At 32.2% G+C, this 13,289-nt stretch overlaps 1 protein-coding gene across 2 annotated transcripts in view; it reads right to left on the bottom strand.

Annotated features, from left to right (window-relative positions):
- LOC145275117 (protein CBFA2T1-like) overlaps positions 1-13,289 on the bottom strand; it is a 74,531-nt gene that overhangs the window by 47,016 nt on the left and 14,226 nt on the right. The window contains exon 1 of one of the 2 annotated variants that reach the window (XM_080127661.1): positions 6,165-6,376. The exons of the other annotated variant lie outside the window; for it this stretch is intronic. Within the exon in view, the coding sequence (XP_079983787.1) occupies positions 6,165-6,264 (100 nt within the window). The 5' untranslated portion in view covers positions 6,265-6,376. Of the gene's footprint in view, positions 1-6,164; positions 6,377-13,289 lie in introns of those variants that run through there. 2 annotated transcript variants of the gene reach the window in all.

Genomic DNA, 13,289 nt, shown 5'->3' on the forward strand with positions numbered 1-13,289 from the left:
GACAACAAGTCTCCCCAGATTTCCAGTACTCTGTACCTCTTTCGATAACATTTGCAAATGAATTTGCGTTATCACAACAGCCATTTACCATTGATCTCCTACTGGCAACGATCATTGGTCTTCACTAGAATTTGAATGGCAGTAAGCTTCCCAAAGGTGCCAGTCCTCTGTGCACTCATCCAGTGACGGTCTAGTTAGTACTTTTTCTCCTTCATCTTTCCATCCTCCTTGATCCTTCATGATTATTTGATGTGGTGCCAGCTGATGCAGACATTTTTAGGGGGAAGGGGGAGGTAACTTACAATTATACAGTTTCAGTTTTCTTTATTTCCTCTTTTTCCTTTACTTCTGTTCTAGTTTCTACATGTCTGGTTAGCGCTTGTGTATTAGTCTCCGCATTTCAAGGGTTTTCCCTAATATTTCAGCAGTTTTCAGTATTGTTATCCATTGTATCTTATCAGCCATCCCTTTGATACCAATCTCTCCCTTTCTTTTTTCCAAGTGTTTAGAGATTGTTCCTAGTGCTCCTACTATTCTTGGTGCTATCTTGACTTTCTACATATTCTACATATTCTTTTCAGATGTGTGGCCAGTTCTGTGTATTTGCTCCTCTTTTCAGTCTCATTGATTCACGCTGTAATCTGCTGGAATGGCAAAATCTACGATCTGTCAAGACTTTTCCTTCTTTGTTAATAATTATGACAACGGGTCTTCTTGCTTGGATGGGTTTGTCTGTTTGTACGTTCATGTCCATAGAATTCTGTGATTTTCATTCTCAATTCCTGCTGCCGGTTTGTGCTTGTACCATTTGTGCTTTTCCCATTAGATCATATCTATTCTTGTATTTTTGGGGGCTAGTTTGCTGCAGTTGCTTATGCGATTTATTGTTTCGTCTCTTTGTCCACAGTGTGTACATTTGTTGTTTTCTTGTGTCTTGTCGATCTTTGCCTTAATGTGGTTGGTTCTAATCGCGTTATGTTGTGCAACTGTTATCATGGATTTAGTTTTGTTGCCATGTCCAGGTGTTTTTGTTAATCTCATTTTTTGTTATGCTTATGAATCGTCCGTGTAGGTGTTTCTATTCTCACGTTTCTTTTCTTATTCCTTGTCTCTCTGTTTTCTGTCTTGTTCATTTTTTCAGTGTCTCCTGCTGCAGTAATCATTCTTTCAGTGTTCTGCATTATGTATTTTTCTACTTCATTTTCCGTGTCATTCACACAGTCTTCTATACCAACTAGTCCTCTTCTTCCGTATTTCCTTTTAACGTAGAGTTGGTCAGCACCATCCTTTGAATGTAGTGCATTGTGCATCGTCTTCAGGTCAAGATGCCTCAGTTCTTCTTTGGTCCAACATGTAAACAGTCCGGAGTATCTTACTTGTGGCACTACCCATGTGTTTATACTCTTTATTAGGTTTCTATTATATAGTTTAGTTTCTAGGAGTTTTCTTGTTCTTTTGAGGTGTTCTTTTCTAATTACATACTTTGTATTATTATTATAATGATTATGATTATTATTATGATGATTATGATTATTATTATTATTATTATGATTATTATTATGATGATTATGATTATTATGATTATTATTATTATTATTATAATGATTATGATTATTATTATGATTATTATGATGATTATGATTATTATTATAATGATTATGATTATTATTATTATTATGATTATTATTATGATGATTATGATTATTATAATGATTATTATTATTATTATGATTATTATTATTATTATTATAATGATTATGATTATTATTATTATTATTATGATTATGATTATTATAATGATTATGATTATTATTATGATGATTATGATTATTATTATTATAATGATTATGATTATTATTATGATTATGATTATGATTATTATTATGATTAATATTATTATTATGATTATTATTATGATTATTATTATTATTATTATTATTATTATTATTATGATGATGATTATTATTATTTTGAAAGGACAGAAGAAACTAAGAAAATAAGTATATGTATATATTTTAGTTTATGAAAACAGGATTCCACTTCCTCTATCCGGGTGGTGGTGGTATAAATAAGACACTAATGGTAGCAATAAAGTAGAGGGAAGAGTATATGCTTTATTATATAATTTCGAAGTTTGTTAAGATAAGTAACTTTATCAGCACATTTTATTTTTCCACAACTTATTCGAAGAATTTACAAAACAAAAAAAGAATGCCCACAGAAATATGGCATATCATTTCTTTATCTGGTCGATGAGCTTTTATCCCTCATAAGTGGTGAATCAGTAATAAAAACAAAAAAAGTCAGAAATTACTTTAAAATTTCAGCAGCCATTTTAACCAATTATCACAGAATAAAAAAGACCAACGTTTGTTTGCATCGTGGCATTACGGAAATTGAAAGCAATGTCGAAGTCTTCAAACTGCTAAATAGAAATTAATTAATGGCTTGAAGTTTTGAATCAAATCTCACGTATTATGGTTCAGTTGTATCTAAATCAAATGAAAGCATTTTGAACGCACCCCTAAGAACCAAATTATTAAGGGTTAATATTTTCTTTTTAAAGAAAACCTTTTCAGCAAAAAATAAAAGAATAAATAAATTAATGCAATTTTTGTTTATGATTTGTGTTATAGTTTAAAAAAACATTTGTAAGAATGCTATAAATCTTATTTTTATTTATTTATTATTTATGATAATAATAATAATGAGGAGGAGGAGGAGGAGGAGGAGGAGGAGGAGAAGGATGAAAGATGAAAAGCAGAGCAAATACACAGAACTGGCCAGGAAGCTCAAGGGAAGATGGAAGTTAAGATAACATCAATAATAGTAAGAACATTGGAAACAATACCGAAAAACTTCGGAAAAAGAACAGGCGAGATTGGAATCAGAGAAGTGGCCGAGAAAATACAACGGATAACAATAATGAAAACGGCTTAAATATTTAAAAAAAAAAAAACAAAAAAAAAAAAAAACCTTGAGTGCAGAACACATGATCCACGGGGTGGGGGTGCATACAGAAACTGGTAATATCCATTGAGAGCGTATGGTGGTTATATGAGAAAATAAAGCTGTGTACGCATTATAAATGTTTCTTTTCTGTGTCTTATGTTATACATTAGTACATTAGGGGTCATTTCAAGTTAAAAGTTTATTTACTGCACCCATCTGAACTAGAGAAATCATGATTTAAATGTGTATGTAACGATGAATATCTAATATGGCCGACCAAACGGGTGATCAAAAAGTCAGGTCGAGCGTACCGGAAAACGAAATGAGACCAAATTGACAACTGGCCTTCTTTTTTCTTTTTGTTTTCTTTTTGTTTGAACTTTGCGCTTTTCGGATTATTTTGTTATGCTTTATTTTCTTGGTGGATTTTTGGGGGGGGCCGTTTTTTTTTGGGGGGGGGGAAGTTTTTTGTCAGAGATTATAGTTATAGGTAAAAACATTAGAAACACTTCAAAAATTGGGGAAGGCACTTAAACCATAAAAAAATAACAGTAACATAAGTGCATAAGTACCAAAATTGTTTTTGTTTTGTTTTGTTTGTTAGTTAAATCCGGCTAAAAAAACAATAATAAAAATAAAAAATAATCCGAAAACCGCAAAGTTACAGCCAAATTGAAATTTTTATTTGTTACGTTTGAATAAAAAAATAATTATTAAAGCAAAAACAGTCGTGTTCTCGTCGAGTAAGTTTTTTTTATTCAAGAAAATAAAAGGTACTCATTTTTGTTTACAAGTGGCTACTAATCTGGACTTGCACCAATTGTGTTGTTAATAATTACCTATAACTATAATCTCTGCCCCCCCCCAAAAAAATCCACCAAGAAAATAAAACATAACAAAATAATCCGAAAAGCGCAAAGTTCAAGCAAAAAAAAAAAAAAGGCCAGTTGTCAATTTGGTCTTATTTCGTTTTCCGGTACGCTCGATCTGACTTTTTGATCACCCGTCTGGTCGGCCATATTAGATATTCATCGTTAATTATTTAGACGAGACATACACATTTAAATCATGATTTTCTCTAGTTCAGATGGGTGCAGTAAACAAACTTTTAACTCAAAATGACCCCTAATGTACTAATGTATAACATAAGACACAGAAAAGAAATATTTATAATGCGTACACAGCTTTATTTTCTCATATAATCACCATACGCTCTCAAGGGATATTACCCAGAAACTACTACAGAGATAAAATACAAAGAAACATCACATGGAATCGTGAAAACTGAAACTGTATCAGTGTAAGTTAATCCCCCTCACTCCCCCTTTTTTTTCGTCATAGTAAATTGGGATCTTGGGAAGGCTTATTGCCATCCATATCCCAATGAAGACCAATGGGTGCTACCAATGAGAAATCAATGGTAGACGGCTATTGTAATAACACAAATTAATTTGCAGAGGTTGTCGAAAAAGGTGGAGAGTACTGGAAATCCGGGGAGACTTGTTGTAACTCAGACACCACAGACTGTTTTCAAAGAGAATTCTTAGGTAATGGCCTATGTATAAACATACAACAATCAACACGTAAGAATTACTAGTAAACCCCAGTGGGTTACTTATTGTTCTCTATCTATTCTTGTAGTAAAAAAAAAAAAAAAAAAAACTGTCAGCTAAATATCTTTTAAATAATTAAAACGATGTTGAAGGCAGGCTTCTTTTTGTGGCGTCTTATTTGATTTAGGAACAATTAATTTTAAAATGGCTAAAGTCTATTTTTTTTTTTTCATTAACGGCACCAGATATTTTTCAATTATTTTTTGCGATAGATAATTTTTTCTTTCTTTTTCTTTTTTTTTTTTTTAAATCGATGATGTAGGTACATATTATTTAGATGATATTAAAAAGAAATTATTTCAAAAACAGAAACCGAAAGACTTTGGTTTCTTCAGCATTAATTTTCGAAAAAAAAAAATCACAACGAAATACAAATGGGGGGGGGGACAAAACGTTTATAGATTGGTAATGCATGTTGCAACAATGCAACACTTCAATCAAATTACAGGGAGGGTCATAAAATGTTTTGATTTAATTAATTACACACACATACGTCCTGATTTATATTTAAAAAAAATATAAATACTCATCATAACTTTATATATCAATTTGCGCGAGTTTTATATTATTAAAAAAAAAAAAAATTTTTATTGTTAAAAAACAAAAACTAAGCGTTTTGGATCTCATTAAAAATAGATGTGTGAATTATCGTATCATTTATTGAAAACATATTTCATTGCATGAATAAATAAAGTTTTGCATCCACAAAGATTTAAAAAAAGTGATAAAAAATTCAAATATATAACAAATAAATGTTATCAAAGGTAAGATAAGTTACTCTTCTACCTAGCTGAATAAGCTTTTAGTGGTTTTAATCACTTTGAAAAGTTTATTCGGTTTGAAAAACATATAGTGTCGAGCGTTAGACGAGAACAAAATATGGCCGCGAATGGACACATAAAATATGTAATGATTTGATAATGATTTAAAAATTGATACAAAATACTGTTAGAAACCCAATACATGTTACCGTGACATATGTGGGTTTCTAACAGTATTTTGTATAATTTTTAAGTCATAATCAAAACTTTAAAAACTTTAAGTCATCGAGGAATAAATGTTAATACAAAATATTTGAAAGCAAGCATATCCGCAGGAAAATGTATTCGTTTGGAAATGTGTGCGTGTGTAGTTGTACCCGTGAAATCACACACACGAGAGAAAAATAATGGTAGAATAAAAGGAATTCCCAATATGTTTGGAGAGAAGAAGCGATGATGCACACCACAGCTTAGACGAAGAAAAAATATTTTCAGAAATGTGCGTTTTAATTTAAAAAAAAAAAAAAAAAAAGAGAGAGAATTATTAGCACTGAAATGAATATTTACGGAAATGTATAGCAAAAAAAAAAAAAAAAAAAAAAAAAAACTAAAAAAAAGCAACCACATACTATTGCAAAAAAAAAAGCACCTTTCTAAATTATTTTTTAATCGTTGTAACTGGAGAACAATAAAGCTAAACATAATTTTTTACGAATGTTTATTATTATTTATTATTATTATTATTATTAGAATAGTCTATCGCATTCTATTTTGTAAGAAAAACTAAAAACAAATTGCTTTCGCATTAAATTTAGACAATGAAAACCTTACAACGTACCTTTATTCTTTGATTTGAATTTACCGAAATCCCAGCTCCAATCATCTAATAGTGTAGAGACACGATAAGCCCAAGAAGGTCTATCATCAACCTTTGCCATAGCTAAAATGGTTCCAGGAATAACGACCCAAACTGTGAGAGTATCGAGATGGTAAGGGGAAACACTTCGTCTTCCCTGGTTGGTTACCACAGCAGTCACAGCCCATCTCCACCCCACATGTCTAACAATGTTTACACAACTGCCGTTTAAATTATGCGATTCTAATCAAATTACACATTTTTAGACAGCTTTCTGGTCTTCGGACTAAGATCATATTGTAGTATCGGTTTCGTTTTCAGGGAAGAAGAAATTATTCTCGACTGGAGCAATTTTTATGTTTTTTAAGTGAACCGTTGTCAGGGGTTGGATATTCTCCACGTTAAAAACCGACCCTGTGTCTAATTTTGTCTTTGTGTGTGTGGGGGGGGGAGAGGGGATGTAAGTAAATGGGTACATTTTCCAAATCAATTGAATAATGAATTTTGAATATGTAAAGGTATGTATTTATGAAATTAAACTTGAAAAGTTATACATTGGTCTTCTTCATTACATATCCCCATGTTATTTAAATTATTAAATGTGTACAATGATTTTGTAAGAAAAAATATGATTGGACAAGGTAATACGGCGATTTTATGAACCACTTTGACAAGATATGACTTTAGCGCAACTGTATTTTAATTACCTATCTGAGATTAGGATTGGTTATTCGTATTATTCTTTGGAAACTACGGTTCTCATCTCGGTTACAATTGTATGATTGTAAATTGTCCGCAAGGACTCGTACGACGTAGCGCAGTGATTTACAGTACTTGGAAAATCAATTGTAAAAGTGGCATTCTTTTTCAGTGTGGGCGATCGAAAAAATTGCGAATTACTTTAGGTTGACGTCCAGATTCTCGAGTACGACAGAAACACTCCCGAATTTGACAAGATACACCTAAAGAATTATCAGCCGAAACATGAAAATGACATTCAAGATGTAAACAGTAGTCTGAAGAATTTTTTTTTTTTTTTGGGGGGGGGGAGGGGCGTTGTGTTAACATTATGTATATATTTATATATTTCAATTGAAAACCATTCATAAACATTTTCATCAACTGACAAAAACAGAATATAAATTGAAATCCTAAAGTTTCAAACGTTATCAGCTTTCTTTATTCAAACTATTTTATTAAACTTTTTTAGCAACATAATCCTCGTTCGAAAGCGACTTTTTGGCATTTAAAATTATTGAGTCAGCTTGAAAAAAATGCTTTTTTTTTCAAGACAAATTTTTCTGATGAATCATTGAATCTAAGATAAAATCCAGCAGTTTCTTGATAAACTTTATAAAATTGCATTGTCAAACAACTTTCTTTAAAGTTAATTTCAACCGAGTTTCTATTTTCAAATCCGACCTTATCAAGCAAAAAAAATAAAAATAAAAATAAATTAAAATACAGAAACATATTTTCTAATGCATTTCAAATCTTTTTCAATCATTTGTTTCCCTTAAAAGTCAATATAATTAAATGTCATAAAAGGAAATAATAGTACGTTTAAAAACTTGCCATTTTTAGTGAATTAAGAAATGACTTAAAAATGCTATACAATTTCAAGAAAAGGATTTTTTCAATTGTAAATTGGCATAAGAAACCCACCTATTCACGATGTGAACTATTGGTTGAAACATCTATTTCTTATAATAAATATAACTGAAAAAAAAAAAAAAACAACTTTTAACACATTTTATAGGTCATAAAAACAATATTTGAACGAAAAAATTCGATAAAAAAATAAAATGAAAGTTTTATGCAATTATAACTGTTTAAAACTTTTATTTTGAAGTTTGGTTATTACTTGCATTGGTTTTGCTTTTATTATTGATTGCATTATTTAGCATGTTAGCATTCAAAAATTATATTCAAAGAATGTGTCTGACATTGGGTCACACATTGTGAAGTTATGGAGATTTAATTCATTACTTAAAAAAATCGTCGTCGTCGTTCAGTCTGCGCACTACATCTCAGTAATATTTCAAGATCATAAAATGACCAAATTAAGAATAAGAGAGAGGCGGGGGGGGGGGTCATTATTTTATCTTTGTTATTTTCGATAAACATCATGAAACGCGAAGTAGATAGAAAATCTATATTAATTATGTAGATTTTATAGCAAGATATTTCTATTTATAATGTGACTTTCTACGAATATTTGGATTCGGATCTTAGAATTATTCACGTCGCCATTTACGGATCCCCGACTTGTAATTTATACGTCATTATTCAACTTCCCTCGACTATTTTTTTAAATCATTTCTTCGAACATTGCTTTTCTACAAAATTTTCAAACTTGCCTGAATTTTTTTCTTTAATATAGAAATGCTTTTACTTAAAATTTTCGAAGTTTTAAAATTTATGCAAACTGTTAATTCTTTACATTTTCGCTAATTATTTCCTCTGAGGAGAAATGCCTACTTTTTGAAACTCCATGGAATAAAGAAATAAATCTTTTATATTTCTTTATATTTCTTGCTTGAACTTAAAGATGAAATAATAAATTATGTAATTTTAATTTTTCACGATTTCAACGCGTCATATATATATATATATATATATATATATATATATATCGCGATTGAACTGCAGTATATATTCCACAAAGCTCATTCACCTTGATTCATCATCGAACACTATTTTCTTGCTTTCCACGAAGACAAAAACGCAAAATCGATTTAATGAAGACCCCCCCCCCGCATGCAAAGAAAAAGGGCATTCTATACAAGGTAAAAAATAACATATATGATGCCCGTCGGTGAACTCTTCAACATTTCAGGCGACAGACTATGAGACAAATGTAATATCTGCTCCGTCCTCTGTTTGAGATCTTTTTTATCCAAACGTTCTCGGTCAGTCGGAATAACTATGCATACGTCATTCGGATATCACACAAGGAAATAAAACCAAGTTGAAAAGAATCAAATATAAAGAAAGAAATTATTTATAAATTGGAAAATGTTTGACGCGTTTGATTTGCGATCTTGAACTTCAAAAGAGCTTAAGCTAAAACACAAATCAATATTTTCATAAAAAACAAAACAAAAACGTTTACTCTAACACATTCAATTTCTTACAAAAAAGTTTTGCCTTTAAAAAGAAGTGAATTATCGTTGTGTAAAAGGTTTTAAGTTTCTTAAAAATAATTGATCACTAAAAGAATTTAAAATTAAATGAGAAAATAGGAAAATGGAACAAGTGATAACTGAGTCTCATGTCTACTTAAAAATAAGTACACGCTAAGTAATATTACTAATAAGGTTCTTTCATAAAGCGGGGGCGTTCGGAAACTTGTGCCTTGCTTAAGTTTAATGTAAGGTTACGCTAAGGTGCATAAACCAACCATAATACTTGATTTTCTACTTACTAATTGTAAAATAATTATGTCACGGTAACATATATTGGCTGGGTTTCTAACAGTATTTTGAATCTTTTTGTTTCTTTTTAATTTTGAAGTCATTATCAAAACTTTAAATATTTAGGTGTCAATTCGCGGACATTTTTCTTCTTCACGTAACGTTCGATACTATATGTTTTTCGAACCGAATAAACGTTTCAAATTGAATAAAACCACTAAAACCTTTTCCAACTTATCTTGCCCTAGATAACATTTATTTGAATTTTGGACCAATTTTTCGAATCTCTGTGGCTTGTAAAAGATACCCAAGATCACCTTCGAACACTCGCGATTATAGTAAACAAAACAGATCGGCCATTTCAATCTTATTAACTAGCTGTTTTCAACCGACGCTATTCGATTTGATATTATTAGATTAAAAAAATAAATAAATAAAACACAGCATTTTCCATTGGGTTTAACCGGCTTCCTCCGAAAGAGGAAGTTTCATGGGAGTATAAAATTTACAAGCGGTCCCCAGTCGCATGTATATCCCCGTCGGGGGAGATGACGACGTTAGGTTTTTGCAACTTTTTACAGGGAGGTGTTGACGTCCTCCTACATACGGCACCTGGACTTCCCAAATTGGTCACCCATTTTAGTAATGACCAGCCTCAACGTTGCTTAACTTCAGTGATCTGACGGGAACCGGTGTGTTAACGTGATTATGCCGTATAGAATTTTCCATTACTTTATTTTTGATTTCAATAAATTAAAGGGTTAATACTCAGTCAATAATAATAATAATAATAATGAATTAATCTAAGTTACTTATAGGCGAGAAACACACAAATACACTAGAACTTTTCTAAAAAAAAAAAAAAAAAATGGCAGGTCGCTGATTGAAATTTGAAGTAATTTTGAAGCCTTTAAGCTACCGAATAGTGAGTGGCCTGGAAATGTTCAACTGGAAAAAAATCAAATACTTTTGTTCAGTTATGCTCATCGCACCGGCGCACCGCTGTCGTATTAAAGAGCAGCAAGGAGTTTAACACTCTTCCTTTTGTTTTTTTGAACAAAAAGATAAAAGAAAACACATACAAAATAATTCATCATCATCATAACATGTGTGGGAAAGCGTAAATAAGCGCGCTCGCGCACACACACAGAGTAATAATGCACGTGTGCGTATTCTCGCAAGAACACAAGGAATCCAATCACCGCACACACGCATTATTCTGTTGTGTGTAAGTGTGTGCGAGCGCGTTTTTTTATTATTTTTTTATGTTCTCTACAAGAAATTCGCAAAAGAAAAGCAAGAAGTATCGTTTCCTTTTTCGAAAATTTCACCATTCTTTTTCTACCCGATATATATATATATATATATATATATATATATATATATATATATATTAATGTAGGTTTATCTTTATTTTTATTTTTTCTAGAAAAGTGTGTGCGCCGGAAAAACGATTTAGAAGCCCAAAAAAACATCTGTAGACAGTTGGGGGCCCCCGAGTAGGAAAAGATGGCGGAGGGGAGAGAGAAAAGAGAAAAAGAGAGTGAGTGTTGTGAATGGCGCAAAGGTGGCTTCGGCATCAAGGTTGGCGTAGAGGAGGAAAGAAGGTGTCAGACGGCCTGGCGCCAGCAATAAGTAAAATGTCACTTTCTCTAGCACGGCGCAGTGCCAATACAAACACACAGAAGAGGGCGGTAGAGGGCAGAGAAAGATGATGATGATCACGAGTGATGCTGATATATTGGTTAGCAGGGATGGGGTAGTGGTGGTGGAGATACACAGATACAGGGTTTCCTTTTGCCATCATCATCACAATCGAATTGGCAAAGTTGGTATAACGACACTGCCACAGTATATATAATATCCAACTCGTTAATTACTAATCGGGGATTTTTTTTTTTTTTTTTTACGTACATTCATTTCCGTTTGTTCTAATAAGAATTCTTTAACAATTTAAACATGCGTTGCAAAATGAGGAACACTGGAATAAAGCAACTTGAATCCACTGGAAATCAATCCACGAAGTTTCACTGCAGATTATTGTTAAAATAAAAATAGACTAGAGGGTTTCAAACACGCAATCCGCGAGTCACATGCAGCCCGCATACTTTCTTTCTGCGAGGAACAAGTATTTTCCAGAAACTTGAATCAACTTCCGCAGCTTACATAAGTTTACATTGGCAATACTGAATTTGAGTTACCCATCAAACAAACGATGCTTGTGAAGATAGAATTGACAGATCGATTTTTTATGTGTACTTATTTGTTATGTCGAAATCCAAAAATTACGAAAATTCCTTGAGTAGAAAATTATTTATAGTTAAAAGGAATGTTTACGTAAAATTAGGGGAAAGTGCATTTTCCCTAGACGTAAACACCCGGAAGATTTCAAATACAGGGGACATACTATCTCCCTATTCGCAACTATAATGGCCAAAGTTTTTTTTTAGCCAATAGCGATAGACTTTTCTTTTTACTTAAAATAACAGTTGTTTTACTCTATTAATTTTCGTACTTTGTGGATCTTTTACTATTTTCGACATGATAATTAAGTAAGTACTGTTGTTTTTGCTAAAAACCACATATAAAAAAAATCGATCTGTCGACTACCTTAACAGACTATTGACGGATTTTAAGTTTGAGGAGGGAGGGGGTCAATAGGTAAAATGTGGTTTTTACCAGTGCTAACTCCTTTTGCATCGAAGTTTATATTATTCCTATTAATAATAATACCCCGGATACGTTGCTTGTTTCTGACTCGATGTTCGCATTATTACGATGTTTGCCATTATTACGTTTGAAAGCCATTTGTCACCAACAAAACGAAAAAAAAAAAAAGTAAAAATCACGGAAATTAATGACAAAATATTCTTTCATTTTCAAAAAAAAAGAAGACCCATTTAATTTTTGTTTTCCTATAACTTATACGAAGGGTCGTTGGGTGGGATGACGGTGACTAAGTAGTTAACGGTACGGACTGGATACCTACGTGTGCCAACCCAATGCTTGATTTTGTGTCTAACATCCTGAAGAGTAGGTAAATAAAATAACCCACCCGAAGGGGGCGTTGCCTGAAGTGTCCTCATTTACGGAGGAGTGCCGACGGGGCTTATTTTCGTACTTAAAGCGCCTCTTTTTGACATCCCAACATCCTGAAATCAATCTTGTGTCATAATAGACAAACATCAAAGAACTAAAAAAAACATGTAAAACAACGCAGAAAAAAAAAAAAAAAAAAAAAACGCTACGCAATGACAAGCATTTAGAAATTGTTCTATTATTTGCGTGTATATTTTATCTGAAACCTTATTTGAAATCTACAAAACACACACATAATGTAAATTTACTTATTTTCTGTATTTCAGTGTTGGTAGCGAAAGTAAAGCAACAACAAGGAACACAGATTGTGTCTCATACCTTTCTGTGTCTCTCAATCCCCCTCCTTGGGTAGAGAGAGCACTGTCGTTAAATTATTTAATTATGCGAAGCTAAGCTCTTTGTAAATAAAGCAGGTCGAGCGAGCACTCGAGCAGTGGACATTTAAAGAGGTCGTTTACGGCTGCCGATCTCATGGGCCGGAGGTTAGAATCATAGGTTCAATCCTTAGCTAAAGATGGGTGCTAGTCTAGCCGCACTGATGAGCATGATACAGCGACACAGTGCTGTTGCTGTACATACACGCACGCGCACG

The sequence above is a fragment of the Euprymna scolopes genome, chromosome 1 (assembly GCF_053919585.1).
Source record: "Euprymna scolopes isolate OS-2025 chromosome 1, ASM5391958v1, whole genome shotgun sequence".
NCBI classification, from domain to species: Eukaryota; Metazoa; Mollusca; class Cephalopoda; order Sepiida; family Sepiolidae; genus Euprymna; species Euprymna scolopes.